The sequence below is a fragment of the Panthera leo genome, chromosome B4 (genome assembly GCF_018350215.1).
Source record: "Panthera leo isolate Ple1 chromosome B4, P.leo_Ple1_pat1.1, whole genome shotgun sequence".
Classification (NCBI taxonomy): Eukaryota; Metazoa; Chordata; class Mammalia; order Carnivora; family Felidae; genus Panthera; species Panthera leo.
Window position 1 is genome coordinate 66,993,470 of NC_056685.1, and position 24,526 is coordinate 67,017,995.

The 24,526-nt window shown below is 33.6% G+C and overlaps 1 protein-coding gene and 1 pseudogene across 2 annotated transcripts in view; one reads left to right on the forward strand and one right to left on the reverse strand.

Moving 5' to 3' along the window:
- The first annotated feature begins 3,005 nt into the window (after positions 1 to 3,005).
- The window catches only part of CB4H12orf40 (chromosome B4 C12orf40 homolog), a 57,005-nt gene continuing 35,484 nt past the window's right edge, over positions 3,006 to 24,526 (forward strand). For both annotated transcript variants that reach the window (XM_042948457.1, XM_042948458.1), the window contains exons 1-6: positions 3,006 to 3,039; positions 6,376 to 6,514; positions 10,991 to 11,123; positions 11,541 to 11,574; positions 12,688 to 12,876; positions 15,462 to 15,577. In XM_042948457.1, the coding sequence (XP_042804391.1) occupies positions 6,409 to 6,514; positions 10,991 to 11,123; positions 11,541 to 11,574; positions 12,688 to 12,876; positions 15,462 to 15,577 (578 nt within the window). In that variant the 5' untranslated portion in view covers positions 3,006 to 3,039; positions 6,376 to 6,408. The remainder of the gene's footprint in view (positions 3,040 to 6,375; positions 6,515 to 10,990; positions 11,124 to 11,540; positions 11,575 to 12,687; positions 12,877 to 15,461; positions 15,578 to 24,526) is intronic.
- On the reverse strand, positions 4,639 to 5,042 carry LOC122225373 (annotated as a pseudogene).

The window sequence follows — 24,526 nt, forward strand, 5'->3', positions numbered from 1 at the left end:
CATCTATGCATATATAAAGACTGTATTTAGATTTTGACTTGTCCCTAATTCTGCTGATTTTCATAATGTGAGAACTGCTGATAGAATTGATATTTCTTTTTATTATCTGTTTATAATCTGAAATGCTTAATATTGCTGGCTCTGTCATACTTTTTATATTTCTGAACTTTGAAAAGTCTCTTTGTACTCTGTGCAAGTTTTTGTAAACTTTAAAATGATGGAGAATAAACTAATCTCTCTGGTCTTATCCAAACTTAGCATTTGAGATGCCAGTGAAATGTAATTTATTTTCCTTTTTTCCCCTAAAATTTGAAAGCCAGCAGTACACTTTTGCTGCATAGAACAGAATAGATTGGATTCTTTGATCAATGAGCTTAAACTGGTCAATTAACACATAGCTATTGGGAGATATGCTAAAGAACAAGTTCAATAAATGGCAAAATATGAGGGTATTCAGTAACTGTCATTCATGTAGTTTATGAAAATTTGGAAAAATTTCATTTGGAAAAATGAATGGCTTTGTGATGTATTCACAGTCAACATACTTGGAAAGTAGTGTAGTGTACTAGTTAAAAACTTCACACTCGGAATTCTTGTATTTGAATCCTGGTTCTACCACTTACTAGCAGTGTGACCTTGGGTAAGTTACTTAACCTTTCTGTGTCTTAGTTTCTCCATCAGTAAAATGGGGATAAAAATAGATACAATTTTATGGAATTGCTGTGAAGATTAAATGAGTTTATACATATAAAGTATTTAAAGTATTTAGAGTGGTACAAGATATATGGTACTCGTTATTAGGTATTATTTTCATGTTATTTCATATAGCTAAGATACATTTGATTATTTTACTTATAATTCTTGCACAAATCTTGAATTTGAGACCATAGTTTCATGTATATCTAAAAGCTATATTGTGCATGGCACAAAAACAGACACATAGACCAATGGAATAGAATAGAAACCCCAGAACTAGACCCACAAACGTATGGCCAACTCATCTTTGACAAAGCAGGAAAGAACATCCAATGGAAAAAAGACAGTCTCTTTAACAAATGGTGCTGGGAGAACTGGACAGCAACATGCAGAAGGTTGAAACTAGACCACTTTCTCACACCATTCACAAAAATAAACTCAAAACAGATTAAGAACCTGAATGTGAGACAGGAAACCATCAAAACCCTGGAGGAGAAAGCAGGAAAAGACCTCTCTGATCTCAGCCGCAGCAATTTCTTACTTGACACATCCCCAAAGGCAAGGGAATTAAAAGCAAAAATGAACTACTGGGACCTTATGAAGATAAAAAGCTTCTGCACAGCAGAGGAAACAACCAAAAAAAACTAAAAGACAACCAACGGAATGGGAAAAGATATTTGCAAATGACATATCGGACAAAGGGCTAGTATCCAAAATCTATAAAGAGCTCACCAAACTCCACACCCAAAAAACAAATAACCCAGTGAAGAAATGGGCAGAAAACATGAATAGACACTTCTCTAAAGAAGACATCTGGATGGCCAACAGGCACATGAAAAGATGCTCAACATCGCCCCCTCATCAGGGAAATACAAATCAAAACCACACTCAGATATCACCTCACGCCAGAGTGGCCAAAATGAACAAATCAGGAGACTGTAGATGCTGGAGAGGATGTGGAGAAACGGGAACCCTCTTGTACTGTTGGTGGGAATGCAAATTGGTGCAGCCACTCTGGAAAACAGTGTGGAGGTTCCTCAGAAAATTAAAACTAGACCTACCCTATGACCCAGCAATAGCACTGCTAGGAATTTACCCAAGGGATACAGGAGTACTGATGCATAGGGGCACTTGTACCCCAATGTTCATAGCAGCACTCTCAACAATAGCCAAATTATGGAAAGAGCCTAAATGTCCATCAACCAATGAATAAATTGTGGTTTATATACACAATGGAGTACTACGTGGCGATGAGAAAGAATGAAATATGGCCCTTTGTAGCAACATGGATGGAACTGGAGAGTGTTATGCTAAGTGAAATAAGCCATACAAAGAAAGACAGATACCATATGTTTTCACTCTTATGTGGATCCTGAGAAACTTACCAGAAACCCATGGGGGAAAGGAAATGGGAAGGAAAAAAAAAAAGGAGGTTAGAGTGGGAGAGAGCCAAAGCATAAGAGACTCTTAAAAACTGAGAACAAACTGAGGGTTGATGCGGGGTGGGAGGGAGGGGAGGGTGGGTGATGGGTATTGAGGAGGGCACCTTTTGGGATGAGCACTGGGTATTGTATGGAAACCAATTTGACAATAAATTTCATATATTGAAAAAAAAAGCTATATTGTGCAGATCTGCTTGTATTGTCATGAATGTTTTACAGCATTTCAATATTACTAAGAGAGCAAATATTTTAGTAACTGTTAAATACTGTACTTTCATTAGGATTTAGTGCAGTGTTTAGCACAAAGATCATAGGTATAAGGTGCATCCATAATGACTAGCTTTTTTTTTTTTTTTAAGAAGTTAGATGATTTCAAAAACACTTAGCTGATACATTAATATAATTCAGGTTGCTCTAATAATAAACTTAACAGTTCCTTAGATCCTATATAGATTTTGATCTTCTCTCTAATCCCTCTCGATTTTAGTAGAATATTGAAATACAAGGAAAGGCAGGAAAATAGCAGTTTTGACCAAGAATATTGCTATCAGATGAGAATGTTTCAGGGATACATCTTTTCCAATGCATTGCTTTCTCTTTGCTTATATTGATTTTATAATTCAGATTTTTTAATGTTTTTTATTTATTAGAGGTTAGTCTTTATTACTTCTTGAATTTTCTAAGAAAATTTTTTGAAGTAGTATATGCTATAAATAAAATTTTCATAGTTTTCTTTTCAAAAAATAATATAATTGTTACTATACTTTTAGATGTTAATTTCAAGTCTTCAGCCAAAATGGCAATCATTTAAGAAACTATTTTTTTAACCATTATATTTTTTTGTTTTGCTTCTTTTTTCAGTACCAGGGTTCTGATCAAGCAGGAAAGGAGAAAGCAAAAGGTAAAAAAAATAAATATTTTTATTTATATCAGCATTATGAGAACAGTGATCTTCTGAAATATTTTTTGAAAGTTAATAAATTCACCTAAGTAACTAAAAGACTGACTATCCAGTTTTTTGTTTATAGATAGCTTGAATAGCCAACCATTTTGCTCAGGTAGAGACTTAAAGATCATTGTTGATTCTAGCTCCGACATATATCCCACGTCTGATCACTTCTCACTACGTGTGCTATCAGTACCCCAATTCATATCGTTTATTGCCTAGAGTATTATGATGGTCTTAGAACCTGTCTCCTAACTTTTTTATTAGTTCTTTTTCTTACATTGATTTTATTATATAAAGTTGAGCATGTATGTATCTTACAACTGAGTAGTGTATATTCAAGAGAAACTCTTCCACATGTGTACTTTGAGACATATGCAAGCTTGTTTGGATCTTTGTTACGCAGCAAAAAGAGGAGAAGGCAAAAGAGAAGGGCAAGAGCCTGGGGAGGGAAGGAGACCATCCAAATGTCCATTAGCAGTAGAATGGTTGAATTGTGGGATACCCAAGTAATGGTACAGCAGTGAAAATGTATCAACTACATAGAATTAATGTAGATGACTCCCCCAAACATAATTTTTAACAAACGTCACAAGTCACACAAGGTAAGCAGTAGCATTCTGTTTGCCAAAAGTCCAAAACAGAAAAAAAATATGTTCAAAGCTCATAAAATTTAAAGAAAAGCAAGGGAGTGATTATAATAAAAGCAGGATAGTTATTAACTTAGATGATGTCTCACTATAAATTTAACTTGTATTTTTTGGACTAATAAGGTTATCTTTTCATCCGTGTTTCCTCTTTTACGAAGTACTTTTCCAAGTATTTTTTTTACATTTTTTTTGGTGGTGTTGGTCTTTTGCTTATTGTCTTTATATATTTAGAATTTTTTGTTGGTTATACGTGTACTCTGTAGCTTTTATTTTTCTTTTCTTAATGCTGTCTTTGAAGGAAAGTTCCTAATTCTAATGTAATTGAACTTACCAATTTTTTTCTGTTTTATCTTTCATTCCTTTGTAGTCTGTTCTTCATGTAGCAGTTAGTATGATCTTTTAAAAGCACAAATCAGAATTTGTCATTCTCCTGCTTAAAAGCTTCAGTTGTTTTTCACTGCTTTTATTTTATTATTTTTTTATTTTTTATATTATAAAAACTTCCTCTTTTATCAAGGTAACATGGAACAGATTTCTTGAGTACAATGGAAAGTTTCCAATACAATGAAACATAAACCACCATACATACAATACTTGGCAGAAAAAACAAAAGAGCAAGTTTACACAGTCCCTGTGATAGCCATGACCTTATTCTTAGATTAGTTGCTTCCTCCATCTACCAAGTGTATTCTGCTGGGTACAGAGCTCTGCCTGGCTTCTGGGGTCACACTCAGCCAAGGCTGCAGCCCAAATAGCACTCATCTGGCTGGGCCATGGTGCTGTTGGCTCTGCTCACTTGAAGCAGAGCAGGTCACCAGCACATTCAAACAGTCTGAATATCCTTTCAATATCAAAGGGAGAAACAAGAAAGTAACATAATAATGTTGTCAGAAAGATGTTAGCTTCATTTCTTTGGCTTCTTGGTCAGTGTCCTCCAGAACAAGATGTGAGGTTCTGGTTCATGGATCATATAATGGACCCATCCCTGACTCTGCTGAAAGCCGAGATGCCTCCAAGTTCAGACTCAGCTATCAAATGTGTTTGAGACTGGCGTGGCTATGCCCTTGGGCAACATGGCATGCTGTACTGGAACTCCTCCTTGTTGTATTTGTCTGCATGGTAAATCTGTTTGTGCGGTTGTGCGATGTGATCGCTCCACCTGAGGACCTTCAGCCAACCTCTAAACAACTCCCAGCAGCACACCACTGCTTTTAGAGTAATACTGACTTAACCATAGCCGAAAAGGACCTGAAGGATTTACACCTTCCCTACTTCTCTGACTTTCTTACTACTCACCCTGTTATTCATTGTGTTTTAGCTACACTGAACTTCTTTCTGCCATTCTTCTCTTTGTCTGGAATATTCCTCCTCAAGATATTTGCATGCCTGGCTTATCAACATTTGTGTTTCAGCCAAAATAATCTCCTCTTAACATTGTTTTTCTCTGATCTCAGCATCTAAGTAGCTCCCCACTCTCTAGTTACTTTCTCTCTAGGACCCTTTTTTAGTCCTCACTCTTTTTCATAATTTCGTATTTAGTTATAAGTTTGTTTGTTCTGTCGTCCCTCACCTTCATTAGCATATATTCATCAGAAGAGGGATTTTATTACTTTTGTTTATTTTGTATCGCCTGTGCCTGGATGTGACAAGCAATAACGTAGGCATTCAGTAAATAAACCATGAATATAGTCTGTCTCCAGATTTTTTTTTTTTTTTTTAATATTCTAACTCTGGATCATTCTTGTGAATATTTACAAGAAAGGAAAAGACATATGGCCCTCCCCCAAAGTGTTGATCTCTAGTTAGGCTTCTTTTCTCTTCTTTTAAAGGAAAGGTATGACATTTTCGAAGTCATGATTCCCCAAAGTACTCTTCCCCAACTCTATTTTTTAATCCTTTCATACTCATTAGATGACTTTGTCTTATATTTTAGAGGCAATAGAAGGTATCATGAGAATTATCTCAGATTTCTACTACCAGTTCTGTAAACTATCTTATATCTTCACTAAATCTTTCCCTTCTGTGACTGTGGAAGTACTGTAGTTTCCTCTAGTCAAAGGAATCTGCAATCTGGATTCCATCTTTCTCAGGGACTTCATGGCATCAATTAATTCTTCTCTTTCTTATATCCTCCACCAGTCACTGTCAACTGGAGGCTTTACACTGATACTCAAACATACTTAATTTTCCCCTATTGAAACAATTTTTGCTCCCTTTCTGGGTCCTTTCCCTTTCCTGCTATGCCTCTTCACTCTTATCTCCCATTCACTTCTCAGTCCTCTCCACAGTACAACCCTTGCTAATGGCAAAGTAGGAGTCATGGAAGGATAACAAAGGGAATTAAATTGGCAACTTTCTACATTTCATATAATTTTTAATCTTTTGATACCGGGGAATGGCTCTGTTTTAAAGTCATTACGTTTAACAAAAGAAAGATTTTAAGAGGCTGTGAAATTAAGAGTCTTTGGGCAAATTATAAGTCATCATGATTGATTTCAGTTTATATGTAAACATATAAAGGGGATATCAAAAATATAAAAATGTCAAGTCAACTATTTAATGCATTATTGCTTTTTTATTTTTATGATTCTGCCTAAAATCATATGGCTGTTGTAATAACTTTTATTTTTAATTGTTTTAGGAATATTTTGAAAAGAAAAGGTTAAAATCAAAAATGAAATTACTGGGGGTTTTATCCCCTGTCAAAAATTCCACTGTCAGTTTAGACCTCCTTAACTTGTATATGGTAAATCACATATCTTGCCAGAAGAAAACACCTGGTAAGTCTTTTCATTAGCATTTTGTTTTGACTCTAAAATAATCGTAACATTCAGTTTTCTAATAAAATTGTAACTTTAGAACTCAAAGTATAAATTAGTACTTTTGTTAATTCTTAAAATCTTCTGTGGCTTCATATTTTTAAGTTATGTGTTATATACAATTAACTTTGTAAGGTATGGTCAAACATTATATTGCAGTTGTTTTAGTTACTACATTAGTCTGCTTAGGCAGATAGTTACCAAAGTTAGCTAAAGGGCTAAGGGAATAAATGTCTTTACTGTCTTACAGTATTTAGAGAATTTGTTTGAAAGGAGGCACTGAAAAAGGTTTTTCCATTAATGATTAGTTTCATATATCACAACTTGAATAATTTCTTAGGCATTCTTAGAATGTTAACTATAGTAGTCTAATACTTCAAAACAAAGTTCATTTGCCTATGTTTAGAGTCTTCAAGTAAATAAAAAGTTTAGACAGAGTATATTTTTGTCTCAAGGGAACTTGTGTGCGATATTTAATCTTCAAGATAAGTGCTAAAATGAGAGCCTAAGAAATAAGACTGTTCATAAAGGAGGATAGAAATTGCTTATAACTACTGTTAGTATATCCTCTTTTCCTTTCTCTGCCATTTTTGTATCTTACTCTGCAGATGACGGTTTACACAAGGAAATTTAGTTATACTTTAAAAGTAAATATACTATTTATGGATTTTAGCAATAAAATTTTTTGTTGTAAATATGATTGATGTATTTACCTTCTTTTTCTTCACTTAACGTAATACAGTGTTATCAGCCACAGTCATGATGTTTATTGATTTTATAGCTGAAAGTTTGCACCCTCTGCAAACCTGTATTTCCCCTACTCCACAGCCCCTAGCCCCCAGCATCCACTTTTCTACTCCGTTTCTATGAATTTGACTTTTTTTTTTTTTTTTTTTTTTTTTTAGATTCCATATGTAAGTGATACCATGCATTATTTGTCTTTCTCTAGCTTACTTCAGTTAACATGCCTTTACGGTCCATCCAAGTTGTCACAAATGGCAGGATTTCCTTCATTTTCATGGCTGAAGAATATTTTGTCATATGTGTATACCACATCTTCTTTACCCATTCATCCATTGACACGCACTGAACTTATTTCCATATCATGGCTATTGTGAATAATTTTCCTGTGAACATGGGAGTGCAGGTATCTCCATATGATGCTCTTTTCATTTCCTTTCAATATATACTCAGAAGTGGGATTCCTGAGTCCTATGGTAGTTCTACTTTTAATATTTTGAGGAACATACATTATGTTCACTGTAGTAGCTCCATCCATTTACATTCCTACCAACAGCAATCAAGAGTTCTCTTTTTCTACATCCTTGCTGGCACTTGTTTATCTCTTGCCTTTTTGATGATAGCCATTCTAACAGGTATGGGTTGATATCTCATTGTGGTTTTGATATGCATCTCCCTGAAGATGAGTGATGTTGAGCATCTTTTCATGTACCTGTTGACCATTTGTATGTCTTCTTTGGAAAGCTGTCTATTCAGTTTCACTGCCCATTTACAAAATTAGCTTGTTCATTTTTGGCTAAGAGTTGTATGAGTTCATTATATATTTTGTATATTGAACCTTATCAGATAAATGATTTGCAGATATATTCTCCCATTGCATAGTTTGTCTTTTCATTTTGGGAAAGATTTTTTTTGCTGTGCAGAAGAGTTTTCGTTTTTTGTTGTCTGTTTGTTTTTATTTAAATTTTAGTTACCATACAGTGCAATATTGGTTCCAGGAGTAGAGTTCATCATATAACACCCAGTGCTCATCACAAGTGCCCTCCTTAATACCCATTATTCACCCACATCCCTCCATCAACCCTCAGTTCTCTATTGTTAAGAGTGTCTTGTAGTTTGTTTCCTTCTCTCTTCTTCCTCCCCCCCTTCTCATATGTTCATCTGTTTTATTTCTTAAATTCCGCATATGAGTGAAATCATATGGTATTTGTCTTTCTCTGACTTATTTCACTTAACATAGTACATTTTAGCTCCATGCTTTTTAATTTTTTTAAATGTTTATGTTTGAGAGAGAGACAGACAGAGCGTGAGCAGGGGAGGGGCAGAGACAGAGAGGGAGAGGAAGACACAGACTCTGAAGCAGGTTCCAGGCTCTAAGCTGTCAGCACAGAGCCCAATGCTGAACCTGAACCCACGAACCACGAGATTGTGACCTGAGCCAAAGTTGGAGGCTCAACTGACTGAGCTATCCAGGTGCCCTGATTAGCTCCATGCTTCTTAGTTTGATACAGTTTCACATGTTTGTTTGCTTTTGGTGTCAAATCCAAAAAAAAATCATCTCCAAGACTGATGTCAAGGAACTTACCTCTTATGTTTTCTTCTAGGAGGTTTATGGTTTTAGGTCATATGTTGAACTTTTTAACCCATCTTGAGGTGAATTTGTGTATGGTGTAAGATAGGGGACCAGTTTATTTTTCATGAGGCTGTCCAGTGATTTATTTACCTTCGTATATTTCCTTTCTCCTTCACTTTCTTTTCATTTATATATTCAACATGTTTATTGAGTACTTACCCTAAGAAGTATATTGGATGCTAGGAATAGAATAGAAAGTGATGGGGTCAGGGCACACTGCCCAAAAATAAGGCACCTTGGCATACTGACTATTCTAAGCACAAGGAATTTGAGAAGCAGCAGAGAAACAGGAAGGATTCTCATTTGAGAACTGTCCTCCCTATACCTTGAGGAAAGGAACGTCTTTATCTCCAAGACAGAGGGACGCCGAGAACAATCTGAACAAACAAGCCTTGCTGTTTTTGAGGAACATTTATTATGCTTCACTTAGTTCATACCCTTTTTTGTTCAATCACATTTTCCCACTACTTTCCACTCTTCATCAAACCTAGTATAAAAGTGCTCAGGTTTAACCACTTACTTGGGTCTCTATTTCTTTATAAAGTTTTCCATTTAAAATTTATTCAGTAGATTTATTTAATAAAACTCTTCATTTGTATGAAGTTTATTTATTAATTTGTCTTCTGTTATAGAGTCCCTAGCTGAGAATTTAGAAGAGTAGAGGAAAAACATATTTTTCCTTCCCTACAAAAGCAAAAGTTTATTAGTGATGGTATTAGGAGGAGGACCTTTAGAAAGTGATTAGGTCATGATGTTGGAGCCCTCATGAATGAAATTAGTGCTTTTAAAAGGAGACCCCAGAGAGTTCTTCTTGCTTCTTTCACTGTGTGAGGACACAGTGAAGAGACAGCTTTCGCTGAACCAGGACTGAGGCTGTCACCAGACCCTGAATCTGAGAACACTTTGATTTTGGACTGCCAATTTCCAGACTGAGAAATTAATTTCTGTTGTTTATAACCACCCAATCTATGGCATTGTGTTAGTGCAGCCTGAATAGGTTAAGACTCTTTACTAAAAGAAAGGGCACTGGTGCCGCTGGGCCACTGCTAGAATCAGGGACTTGAATATCAAGATTTTTTTCTCATTTTAGATATTAACTTAATTCTCTCAGGTTGTCTTTTTCATTTAGGCTTAAAACTTGACCTTAAAAAAGTAATATTGTTCATCTCTCCTGTTTTGCCACAAGGGAAACACTGAGAGTTGTTGCTTGGTTCTGAGTTTTAAAATTTTACTGAAAGGATACTACCTTGCCCTATTGGTGCCAGGTCCTAGCACTGGAACAATTATTTATAACCACAAGGATGTGATCCTATTATTGATTCATCTTGGGTCAGATGGCTGCCCCTAAATCAATCATTTTTCTAGAGACAGGGTTTTATAGGAAGATAGGAAGTTCTCTATGCAAACCATATAGCTGGTGTGTATGTAAAAAGCATTTTTCAGAAAAGGAAAGTAGTTAAAAGTACTGAGCAGACCAAATCGTGATATCTTGTATAAGGAGAGAAAAGACTTATGTTTCTATCAAGTTTAAAAATCTAGGGGCACCTGAATGCTCAGTAAGTTGAGTATGCTTAACCGACTAGGCCACCCAAGTGCCCCATGAGTGACTGACTCTTGATTTTTGGCTCAGGTCATGATCTCACAGTTGTGAGGTCGAGCCCTGCAGTGGAGCCTACTTAAAAAAAATCTATTAAGAGAGATAGAGTTAATGAAGTACAATAAACTGCTGTAAGTGCTATAATAGAGAACATATGTAGTGGTATGGACATGTATTACATAGCATCTGATATAGTTGGGGGGTCAAGGAAGTTTTGGGAGAAGAAAACAATAGAACTGAATTATTATGGCCCTTTTTATGAGGACTATGTAAGATGATGAAAAAGAGATGATTTGAATTATTTATGACAGTTTTTAGTGCTGTAATGACTTCTAGTACATATAGAATATAGGTAGTTTTAGTAGATTTCTAAGATGTATATTTATTTAATGAACATTGTATATCAAACATTGTTTTTAAAAGATTTTATTCTTATTTCTTATAATTATAATTTTTTTCATTATAGAAACTGTGAGAAAACCAACCCATGTGAATATGCATAGAGATATAAAAATGCCCTTAAGAAAGCATGATTTAGAACTTCCAATGTCACCTCACTATATACCATCTAAGCTCTGCATTGATGATGTAGAAAACAAGTAGGTTTTATCTAGGTTGTATATTATTTAGGTATTTAAACAGGTCATTATCAGTACTGTTTTATTCATTGGAAAATGTACAAAGGACTTACTCTTCTAGCTGTTTGTTTTTTTTTTGTTTTTGTTTTTTTTTTTTTGGTTTGGCTGTTTACAGTATTATTAAACTATTAAGACCTTTATCAAATGAGCTAATGTTTATACTATGTATTTTATGTGTAGTTTGACTTTCCTTATCCTAAAAATGTCTCTTGAGTAATAATATAATTTTTATAAAATTAGAGAATGATTTAGAGTTCTATATGTTTTTGTGTATTTGTATACAACTATGCATTTTAAATATATAGAAAAAGATAAGTTTATTGCCAGCTATTTTTTTTAACTTTAACATTTTCTTTTCATTTGTATGTACTATCAAAGACTAGGCAACAAGAAAGAACTTGCCCCAGTTCAGGTGAGATTTAAAACAAAAATTTTTAAGTTACTTTAACAATCGTGACATACCATCAAATGATATAAATTTTTCAAATATCAGAGAAAATTGTCCTTTAAAATTTTGTTTACAGTCTTAAATTATTTTTAAAGTTTTTTTTTTTTATTTTAATTTTATTTTTTATTTTTGAAGGAGAGAGAGAGACAGAGCATGAGCGGGGGAGGAGCAGAGAGAGAGAGGGAGACACAGAATCTGAAGCAGGCTCCAGGCTCTGAGCTGTCAGCACAGAGCCTGATGTGGGGCTTGAACTCACAAACCGTGAGATCATGACCTGAGCCAAAGTCGGACGCTTAACCAATGGAGCCACCCAGGCGCCCCTAAAGTTTTCAATATGAGAAAATTATACCTTAAGAATATTTTAACTGATTGTTTATGAGGAACCCTTTGGAGTTCTAGTAATGTAGATTAGTCCTCTGTGTATATAACAATTGATTCTCCTTGTTACTGATGAGCTACAAAGGATAATTCATTTGGGGATTCCTGATTTGGGTTAATATGATAAGCTGAGAAATTCCTCTCTTCTAGCATAGTGACTGGATTATTTTATATCAAATTATTTTCAATATTTCCACTGGTCTCAAGATTATTTTTTTCAATGTATTGCAAGTGATTTTTTAGTAAATAAAATTTTAATCAATTAGAAAATCTATAGATTGTGATTAAAGCTTGAAATTTTAAGGTTTAATGCTACATTATTATCTTTCTTTGCTTTGAATTGCCAAAATTAAACTACATCAGAGAATGGCAGTGATACCAAAATCTTTTGGAAATCTTTTTACCTGAATTGTGGGTCAGTGAAACTCAAATTTCCTGTCATTTGGAGATGGCATGAAACTTGAGGGTGGATCAGTAGTAAGAAAGGCAGACGGAAAGGAGCTCTTAAGTACAATTTTAGTTGATAACCTATCATGTCTTAACCTCTCTCGTCTTAAGAAATCTTGTTAATTACTGATGACTTACTTTTCCTTGGAACTTCTTCTGCAGTCCATGACCTTTTCCACTTCTATTTGACTTTCCTCTTTTCTAGTTTATTTATTTTGGCAAATCGAATGGTTGTATCTTCTTTTCCTGTAGTTGTCACAAGTAATGGACTCAGAAAGAATGTTTGAACCTCAGTTCAACAGAATAGAAAATTGCAGTTTTACTCCACCATCCTTCGCAGCAGAGTTATCTTCTAACAGAAACATTACAAAACAAAATTTCATTCCCAGAACAGCACCTAGTCCTCAGAAAGTTGCATATGAAAAAAAGCAGGATGAGCAGGTACATTTAAATCACTAGACTTAGCATTTTATATTATTGTATTTTTATGAAATGCTCTTTTTTTTCTGTTCTGATGGATTTAAAAAATAATGGTTGTGAATTGCTATAGATATAGCCAATTTAGGATGTCAGGTATAATAATTCCTCTTTGGTCAAAATTTAATTGTCTGCACTGTAAAAGATTATGAATTCAAAAACTGGAATGTTCCTTAAAAATATTTGAAATCATCATCCTTTTATAAAATAATTGACAGTGAAATTGAAAATAGTTCAGTATGAGTATATAAGAGCTGATGATGGTAATCACAGTAAATGACTAGTTGGTGATGTCCTGGTGGCCCAATTTGTATGATATGGAAAGGACCCTATGAAGAGCAGTACATAATCTCAGTGATGTCATGGTAATCCATTAAATTAGGAGTTGGGATGGCTTGATTCTTTTTTATGATTTGACAGGTGACAACTGGTTATGTGCACTTGAATTCAAACTATACAAATCTTTTTGTATAGATAGAGATGTGTAGTGCTAAAATGTTCTGTCAGTGAATTCTCTAAAATTAAAAATCTAAAAACATCCAGAGTTTAAAATTCTGAAATATATCTGCCATAGGCCATACAAGTAGTCATTTTATTAGATTATATAGAGAGTTTTAAAAAAATAAATAAAATTATGTATTATACTAATGTATAGTGGTAGTGGGGGGAAATGGTTATATAAACATGATGTCTTGTTAATGGCAATATTTAGTTTTGAATTTTTCCCATTTTTTTTAGCATGCACTGGTTTTATGCCATATTTCTGTATTTGTCACTTATAAATGAATTTATAATTTATAAATTTGTAATTGCAATTTTATAAATTATAGTTATATATGGTATGTTATATATAATATATAATGATATGATTCAGTTTTATTAAGATATTTATTAAAATATGTTTTCTGTTTTCCAGAGAAGAGAAAATGAAGTATTATATTCCAGTGATATGTTATCCTTACTAATATAAGGATCCATTAACTTTGGAATGATACAATAAAAACCATTTAGTTATTAGTTTGCATTTTATAAGACTAAAATGTGCATCCTAGATAGATTATGGGATAGAGAGAATAAAACTCTCTGTAATCTCTACTTAAATAATCTTTGCTTTTAGGCTGCAGGTTAGTGATTATCTCCAGAGGGGTAAATAATAATATACTTAATACCCAGAAGAGAAAATTAAAGAGAGAGGCTAATGTTCTTGTCCAGGATGTAGTGTCACATTGTGAAGTATTAGAGAAGTCTTTAATTGCTTATTTGGAGTGGTTTCAAAAAAAGTGAGAAGAATTAAAATGGAACTGTAAAACAAAAATGAGTTGAAAAAACAGGCTAGAAGAAAAAGTAGGCTTTGGCTTGCTGGTCTTTGAAAAAGTAGTATAGAGCCAACATATAGTATTCTCTTCTCTTTTGGTCTGTTTTTGTTTCTCACTTCATGAGATGACTTTGTCCCTGCATTTCTGTCACTGTTTCTTTGAAACTGAGATGTGAGATGTATTTCCAGACATTACTTCTAGCTCTCCCTGACTTTTGACTCCCCCTCTTTTTCTGAATATCTCTTTTGTTTTCCCTTGTTTCATTTTGTTTTGTTTTTTACTGACTTTCTGTCATTGGTTGTCTTTGGACTTCTCATTTCTATGTTTCATGGCTAATAAATAAAATGTGTTACAAATATAAATTATTATTACTGGATAGATTAGTGTTGGGCCACTGTAATGTCATACATTATATGGTACCATCCATATTAACACATGGATTACCTCATCTGGTTCCACAAGTTTTTCCATATGTTCCCCATTTTGGACTCAATGATACTGATATTCAGAAAGATTAAAGTAGCATTCTAAAATTACTCAGTAAATGGAAAAAACAGATAAGTACAGCTAGTTTTTTTTTTTCTTTTTTTTAGACAAATTATTTTCTGTCAGAGACAATTTGCTCAATTGTATATAACCATTCATCTATCTGTGGACATTTGGGCTGTTTCCACACTTTGGCTATTATTGATAGTGCTGCTATAAACATGGGGGTGCATGTGTCCCTTTGAAACAGCACACCTGTATCCCTTGGATAAATACCTAGGAGTGCAATTGCTGGATCATAGGGTAGTTCTATTTTTAATTTTTTGAGGAACCTCCATACTGTTTCCAGAGTGGCTGCACCAGCTTGCATTCCCACCAACGATGCAAAAAGAGATCCTCTTTCTCCGCATCCTCGCCAACATCTGTTGTTACCTGAGTTGTTAATGTTAGTCATTCTGACAGGTGTGTAAGGTGGTAAAAAATATATATATTTGTTAACCTCTGAGAAAATGGTACTCCTCATAGTATCAGTTCTGTTATTTTAATAATCATGTAAATACCAGTATTGCTTTTATTGCTAGCACATTATTTTGTTTTCAATAAGGACACAATTACTTTCTTTTAAACCAGAAAAGACTTTTTTTTATTTGCATATAGAGATCCACTTGAATGGTATTTTATGGTAAATAATTTAAATTGTGTATATGTACATTTACCATTTTGGCAGATTCTTCTTTCTTTTTTCAGCTCATTAAAGTTAATTATTCTAATAGTTTGGTTTCCAAATTAAATGAAAATCAAGATGCTCTCAGTCCATCATATAAAACAGCACAATTTGGGTCATTATTCGAAAGATTAAACAGGTAAGCAAAGATTTTTAATTTTTTAAGTAATCTCTACACAAAACATGGGGCTCAGACTTAACAACCCTGAGATCAAGAGTCACATTCTCTACCAACTGAGCCAGCCAGGCGTCCAGGAAAGCAGTCTTTGAAGGAAATAAAGAGGCTGCAGCATTCTTTGAGTATTAATTTGATTTTAATGGACACATTTTTTTAGAAATGTAGACAAACCTAAGTAATACTTCTAGAAAAAACACTGGAAGTTAAATAAGCATTTAATTAAAATAGTTTTAAGTAATTATTTTCTAATGTGCACAGTCTACCTTTCAATTATTTAAAAAAGCTCTTTTGAGCCAACGTGTTTGCATTTGTTTTATAACATCCATAAATTGCTAGTTCTTTTTCTGTATCATAAACATATTTATTTTTCATATTTGTGGTAGTTGATCAGTGCCCCACTTTTATTTTCTAGCTATTTGTATATAAATCCTGGCTCATTGTTTTAAAATCCATTAAACTTGTAAAACCAGTTTGAATCACTCTTGGTAATCGTGGTGAGAAACCTTGACTCTGTAATCCTATCCCAGTATTCCTCATTTTAGTAAATGACACTACTGTTCACTCACCTGCTTACACCAAAATTAAAGTTGTCCTTGATTGCTTCCTTTCCTTCAACTGCCAATATCTGTTACATCAACAAAGTATTGCCACTTCTGTACTTTAATAAACTTTAAAGTTAACTACTCACATTTCTACCTCAATAGGTTCCATCCCAGTCTCAGCCACTACTGACTATAGCCTGGATAATTGTAATAGCCACATAACAGTTCTTTTTGTTTTCTCTGTCCTGAGATCCATTTATTATTATTATTTTTTTACAGTTCTATTGATGTATCATCAACGTGCAACAAACTGAATTTATCTAAAATGTGCACTTTGCTAAATTTTGACCTGTATCAAATATAATGAACATATTCATCATCATTGGTAGTTTCTTTGGGCATCTTTGTAATCTTCCTCTGGCCACTTCACATCCCTTACTCTCAGCCTAAGGCAACTGCTGATCTGCTTTCTATTAGTCTGTATTAATTAGTCTGTATTTTCTAAAATTTTATGTAAGTGGCATCATATAGTACGTTGTCTTTTTGGTCTAGTTTCTTTCACTCAGCATAATTATTTTGAGATTCTTCTATGTTGTTTGTTGTGTGCATTGATATTCAATCCTTTTTATTGCAGAGTAGTATTCCATTGTATGGACACAGCACAATTTATTCATCTGTTGATGGACATTTGGGTTTTTTCCCCTCCAATTTTGGCTATTCCAAACAAAGCTGCTATGAAAGTTCATATAAAAGTCTTTGGACATACGCTTTCATTTCTCTTGGGTAAATATCTGCAAGTGGAATGGCTGGGTCATATGATAGGTGTATATGTAACTTTTTTTAAGGAACCAACAGACTATTTTCCAGAGTGATTTGAATCATTTTACATTCCTGTCAGCAATGTATGAAAGTTCCAGTTGCAACACTTCCTTGACACAGTTGGTACAGTCTTCTAAGATTTAGTCAGTAGTAGTACAGCTTTCTCCCTCTATGTGAAAGCAGAGCATTCCTATGAAACCTTTCATAAATTGAAATGGTGTTGTAAAGCAAAGAAGCAATTACAATTAACTTATATGGAAAATTTTTGGAGCTTTCCCAGACCCCAAAAAATAATCTCCCTTAGGTTTTTCTAATACCTTAGGACACATCTTGTCAATGATGCACAAAATAAATTGGGATAAGGCACAGATGCGCGCAGACACAGTTCAAAGCTGCAGTAGCTTGATGCTGAGATGCTGGGTGTAGTTCTGGGGAAGGAGCCTGGCAGTGCCACTCTTGCTGCTCAGGGTACGGTGTGCATGCCGCGTCTCTGACAGCTTGCTGCAGAACAAACACTGACTGACAGCTGTTTTCACTTTGCACCTTTTTTTTTTTTTTTGTAAAAGCAAAAATCCTTTTCAGATTTCCTTGGGTTAGTAAAAATAGGTACTAACGTAGATCCTTTCATAAAAGCGAAGTGGCATAATGTAAGCTTTTGAAAAGGCTGGATACATGTATCTCATTGTGGTTTTAATTGTACATTTCCCTAACAACTAATGATGTTCACAGCTTTTCATGTGCTTATTAGCTATTTGCATATCTTTGGTGAAATGCTTACCCTTTTTATTTCTGTAATTTTCTTTTTGAAGTAAAAAAAGGTTTTGATTTTGATTGAAATCCAGTTTATTAATTTTTTCATTTATGAATCTTGCATATGGTGTCATAGCTAACGAATCTTTGCTTAAACCAGGGTCATGAAGGTTTTCTCCTGTCTTGTAGTTTTAGATCTCACATTTAAATCTGTGATCCATTTTGAGTTAATTTTTATATATGGTGTGAAGTGAATTTCAAAATTCATCATTTACATTTGTGGAAAGGAAAGAAAATCTTTTCCCCGCTGAATTGTTTTGGCACCTTTGTTGAAAGTCAGTTCACCGAAAAATGTAATTTATTTTTCCCTTGGAATCTCAGTTCCATTCCATTGATCAATCATGTCTGCTTTTATATTAGTGCCATGCTGTCTTGATTACTATAGCTGTATTGTAAGTTTTGAAATTGGGAACTACATTAGTCCTTTAATTTGTTCTTCTTTTTGCAAAATGTTTTGGCTCCTAGGTCTTTGCATTTCCATCTAAGTTATAGGATCAGCCTGTCAGTTTCTATTTAAAAAAAGAAAAAAAGAAAAAGAGCAAGAGAGAGAAAGCAAGCCCACTTGGAATTTGGGGATCAACTTGGGGAAAATTGTGATTTTAAAATTAGTGATTCTTCCAATCCACAAGCATGAATTGTTTTTCCTATTAGTTTCTTTTTTTTTTTTTTTTTTTTTTTTTTTGCAGATTTCATTCATAGTAATATGAATGAAGCTTTCTTCATAGTAATCCTAAATTTGAACTGTTCCAGATGTCCATTAAGAATAGAATATTAAAGGGGTGCCTGGGTGGCTCAGTTGGTTAAGCATCCAACTTCAGCTTGGGTCATGATCTTTCGGTTCGTGGGTTCAAGTTCCACATCGGGCTCTGTGCTGACAGTTTGGAGCCTGGAGCCAGCTTCAGATTCTGTGTCTCCCTCTCTGCTCCTCCCCTGCTTATGCTCTCTGTCTCTCTCTGTCTCTCTCTCAAAAATAAACATTAAAAAAATATTATACGTACACGTGCAACTAGTGAAACATTGTGTGTCAACTCTACTTCAATACAAAGAATAGAGTATTATATAATCATATAATGGAATAATACACAGAAATGGAAAAGAATGGACTACTGATAACATGCAGTAGCAAGTAACAACATGGATGAAACTCCATACCAAAGAGAACCATTGTATAATTCCATGTATATGAAGTCCAAAGACAGCCTTGATTAATGTATGGTGACAGCAAACAGAATGGTGGTTACTGTTGGGAGTTATAAACTTGGAGGAGCATGAGAAAACCTTCCAGTATGCTTGAAATGTTCTCTCTCCCCAGCCCCCACAGTTTTGAGATATAACTGACAAAAATAAATTCAAATAAGTCGTATGTTTAAGGTGTTCAACATGATGATTTGATATACATATATGTTGTGATATGATCACCACAGTCAAGGTAACTAGCATATTCATCACCTTATGTAGTTACCTTTGTGTGTGTGTGTGTGTGTGTGCGTGTGTGTGTTAAGTCTATGTAAGAGATGCTCTGTTAACAGATTCCAAATATGTAATGTATTATTCTAGTCCCTATGTTGTACATTAGTGACAAATATAACTTACTTGTGTTTTAACTGGAAGTTTGTACCCTTTGACTAATATCTCCCCATTTCCACCCCCGCCCCCCACCCCCTTCCCCAGCCTCTGGCAGTTCTGCTCTTTGCTTCTTGGAATGTGACTTTTTAGATTCCACATATAAGTGAGGTCACATGGTATTTATATTTCTGTGTCTGGCTTATTTCACTTAGCATAATGTCATTCATATTCATCCATATTGTCACAAATGTCAGGATTTCCTTATTTTTTTATGGCTGAACAATATTCCATTGTATTTAATCTTTAATTTCTCTTAGTGTAATGTATTGTGTTCAATAAAGCCTTGTGCTTCCTTGGCTAAATTTATTCCTAAGCATTTTATTCTTTTTATGCTTTTGTGAGTGGTATTATTTTCTTAGTTTCATTTTTGAATTGTTCTTTGCTGGTATATAGGAATACAATTAATTTTTTAAGATTGATCTTGTCTCCTGTGACCTTGTTGAACTCATTATTAGTTCTACTAGTGGTTTTGTAGATTCTTTAGGTTTTTCACTATTACTGGATTATGTTGTCTATAAATAGAGATATTTTTAATGGTTTTTCAGTCTGGATGCCTTTTACTTCTTTTTCTTGCTGACTGCAGTGACTAGAATCTCTAGTATAGTGTTGAATAGCAAACAAGCAAGGCAAGAGTGGGCATGCTTGTATTATTCCCAGTCTTAGAGAAAAGCATTTAGCCTTACACTATCATGATGTCAGTTGTAGGTTTTTAGTAGGTGCCCTCTATCAGGGTTAGGGAATTCCCTTATATCCCTAGTTCTTTGAAAGTTTTTAGCATGGATTTTGTCAAATGTTCTTTCTGTGTCTCTTGAGATTATCTTGTAGGTTTTTTTCTTTTATTCTATTAATATATTGTATATTACTTTATTTTCAAAAGTTAAACCACCTTAGTTTCCTGGGATAAAAGCTGCTTGATCTTGGTATATAATCCTCTTCATATCTTGTGGGATTTGGTTTGCTATTATTTTGTTGATAATTTTTACATCTCTGTTCGTGAAGAAATTGGTCTGATTTTTTTTCTTGTGATGTTTTTGGCTTTGGTACTAAAGTTGATACTGACTTTACGGTAGAGTGAGTTGGAAAATGTGTCCTCTATTGAAGGAATTTGTGGAGGATTTATATTTTTTTCCTTAAATGTTTTTGCACCTGCTTTACTTAATGGGATGACTTTTAACTACTATATATATTTTTTAATGTCTTTAGGTTTTCTAATTTCTTCTTGAGTCAATTGTGGCAATGTGTGTTTTCCTAAGAATTTATTCATTTCATCTAAGTTGTGTAATTTGTTAGCTGTGTGATAAAGTTGTTTATAGTATTTCCTTGAAAACCTTTTAATTTCCTTAAAGTTGGTAGTGATGTCCCTTCTTTAATTCTAGATCTGTGTATTTCTTCTTTTTCTTTCTTGGTCACTATAGCTAAAGATTTTTATTGATATTTTTAAAGAACTAAGTTTTGCATTTCATTTGCTTTCTTTGTTATTTTTCTGTTTTCCATTCCATTGATTTCTGTCTTAATGCTCATAATTTCCTTTTTCTGCTCGCTTTGGGTTTAGTTTGTCCTTTGTGTGTGTGTGTGTGTGTATTTTGTAGATTCTTAAAGTGTAACTTTAACTTACTGATTTGATATTTTCTTCTGATTTAATATAAGTATTTAAAACTGTAAATTTCCCTCTAACCAATGCTTAGAGGTCAACCAATGATTGCTTGGAGGTTGTGTTTAAACATATTGAGCTAATAAGGCTTTTTTTCTGTGTGCAAGAACTCACGTTCAGTCAGGGATGAGTAGATACCTGATGCCCTCTCTTGAGTGTGTATACAGCTTTACACATGTATGCAGCCTTTCAGACCGCTGGGGTATTTGGGAGTTTTCTCGATCTCCCTATGAAATTTCTGGATGGTTTTTTGCTTGCTCCAAATATAGCAACCTCAGTTAGCTGTGGTGATGGGCTTTCCTGAGGGCTTGCCACCAAGGTAATGTTATTTTTGGCAAATTCCCTGGGCATGGGGCTCCTCTGTCTTCATTCCTAGACTACTAAGCATTGGTAGAGCTATCAGCCATGGAGCTGGGGGTGGGAGGGAGGTAACTTCCCAGGGCTCCACAGTGGTAAGTGTTCACTGTTAAGGTTTAGTATTTTTTCTTGAAGTACTGCTTCTCAGTTTATTGTATGCCTTGGTTACTCTCCAGATTCTGAAATGATTGTTTCTGCAAGTGTTACCTGTTTCTGTCATTGCTTTTGGGTGACAGGATTTGCCAGACTTTTCACTTACTCCAAGAGTCTGTCCCATATTAATTAATTTTTGAATGTTAAATAAGCTTTGTATTCAGGAGATAAACTCCACTTGTTATAGCATGGTATCGTTGTTATGCATTCTTGTTTTTGATTTGCTAAAATTTTATTAGGAATTTTTGCATTAATCTTTATGAGGGTTATTATTTTCTATATTTCTTTCCTTGTGATAACTTTGTCTGGTTTTGAAATCAGCCTAATGTTGATGTAGTAGGGTGACTTGGGATGTATTCCCTAATGTGTAATTTTCTGAAGGTTTATGTAGAATTGATACAATTTCTTCCTTAAATGTCTGATAGAGTTCATCAATGAAGCCAATTGGTATGGAGTCTTTTTTTGTGGGAAGGTTTTTTTAAAAACTATAATTTCCATATTTTACTAAATACAAGGCTAGTCTGAATATTTTTTCTTTGAGTGAAATTTGGTAGTTTGTCATACAAGGATTATATCTATGTTTTATCTATGTTGTAGAATTTATTGACTGAAAATTAATAATAATCTCTTGTTATGTATTTAAAATTTTTAACATTTGTAGTGATGTCTTTTCTCTCCTTGCTAATACAGATAATTTATGTCTTTCCCTTCTTTTTCCTGTTTTAAATTGAAGTATAATTGGCCTGTAACATTATAGTAGTTTAAGGTACAGTGTAATTAAATATTTGTATACATTGTACAATAATCACAATAAGTATAGTTACCATCTGTCAGGATACAAAGTTACAAAATTCTTATGTTGAGAATTTCTAAGATTTAACTCTTAGCAAATTTCAAGTACGCAATACAATATTATTGACTATAGTCACCATGCTATAGTCACCATTACATTCCCATGACTGACTTATTTTATAATTGGACTTTTTACCTCTTGACCAACTTGACCCATTTCACCCACTCCCCAACTTCCCTCCCCTCTGGCAACCACCAGTCTGTTCTTTGTATCCATTAGTTTTGTTTTGTTTGCTTGTTTGTTTTTTTTCTTTATTTTTTAGGTACATAAGTAAAATTATGTTATTTTTCTTTATTTCTCTGGCTTATTTGATTTAGCATAATACCCTCAAGTTCCATGTATGTTGTTACTGTTCCATGTATGTTGTCATGTTAATGACAAGATTTCATTCTTTTTTATAGCTAATAGTATTTCATTACATAAAAAAAATATATATATATATATATATATATATATATATATATATATATATATATATATTTTCCCCATCTTATTTATCCATTCATCTATCATCAATGGACACTAGGTTGTTTCCATATCTTGGCTATTCTAAATAATACTGCAGTGAACATTGGAATGCATATATCTTTTTGCTCCCCCCACCCCCAGATTATTCTTATTTAGAGATGTTTACCTAGGGTGAAAGCTGAGGTCATTCATCAGAGATCATTTTTCTTATCCAGTAAAGGTGTTTTAGTGCTGTAAATTGTCCACTAACTGGTCCTTTTGCTGTATTCTCCAAATTTTGCTATGTTTTGTTTTAATTTTCATTCAGTTAAATATCTTCCTAATTTTTCTTTTGATTTCTTTTTCAGTCTATGAGTTAGTTAGAAATTTGTTGTTTGATTCCTAGACATCCTAAGGCATTCCTGTTATCTTTCTAAATTAGTTCCATTGTGGGCAGGAAACATCCTTTGTATGACTTGAATCCTTTCACATTTGTTGAGACTTGCGTTATGGTCAAGAATGTGGTTTACATTTTTTGTGATTATTGATATGGTAGGGTTTCAGTAGGTTCTCTTATTATTTTTTATTTGTCCCATATCTGTTTATTTTTCCTCTTTTTCTACCTTTTTTTAATTTGAGTGGGTTTTTTTAATGGCTTAATTTATTTTTTTTCTTGGCTTATTAGTTATGTCTGTTTTGTTTTGTTTTTCAGTGGTTGCTTTAGTTTATAGTATGTATTTTAACTTATCACAGAGTATCTTAAAATTTTACCACTTCAAGTATACTATAATAACATAGTATGCTTCCATTTCTCCATTCTGGCCTTTGTGTAGTTATATTCATATATTTTACTTACATACATGTTACGGATACAGTAATGTATTATTGCTTATCTGTAAAAAGAGCTAAAAAATGAGAAAACATGTTTTTTATATTTAAGTACAAATTTACTGTTTTTGATGGTCTTCATTATTTTGTGTAGATCTAGATTTCCATCTGGTGACATTTTCCTTCTAAAGACTTCCTTTAATATTTCTTCTAGAAGGGTCTGCTAGTGATTAATTCTTTAATCTTTTGTGTATTTGTCTCTCTTGTATTCTTTTTGAAAGATGTATTTTGACTTGCATTTTTGCAACAAGAAATGTGCTGTCATTTTTAATATCTGTATATGCAGTATACAATTTTTCTGTTTTTAAGATTTTTCCATCATGTATTCTCTACCATCGACTTTCTACTATGGATTTTATCCATTGCTTAGGATGTTCATTTTCTTACCATTTCTTGTGTTTGGGCTGTGTTGAGCTTCTTAAATCTGTGAACTTACCATTTTTATCAAATTTGAAAACAGTTTAGCCATTAACTTTTAAAATATTTTTTTTCTGATTTCTTTCTCGTCTTTGGGACACAAATTTCATGTAAGTTAGCCCACTTGAAGTTGTGTCATAGTTTGCTAATGTTTTGTTTTTATATTTTCAATATTTTTTCCTTTATTTCACCTTACATAGATTATATTGCTTTATCTTCAAACTCACTAATTGTATATTCTTTGATGTCTCATCTTCTCAAATCTGTTCAGTATAGTTTTCATCTCTATAGACGTTTGATTTAATTTTTCTTTATATCTTCCATGCATTTATTTCAACATGCCTAGT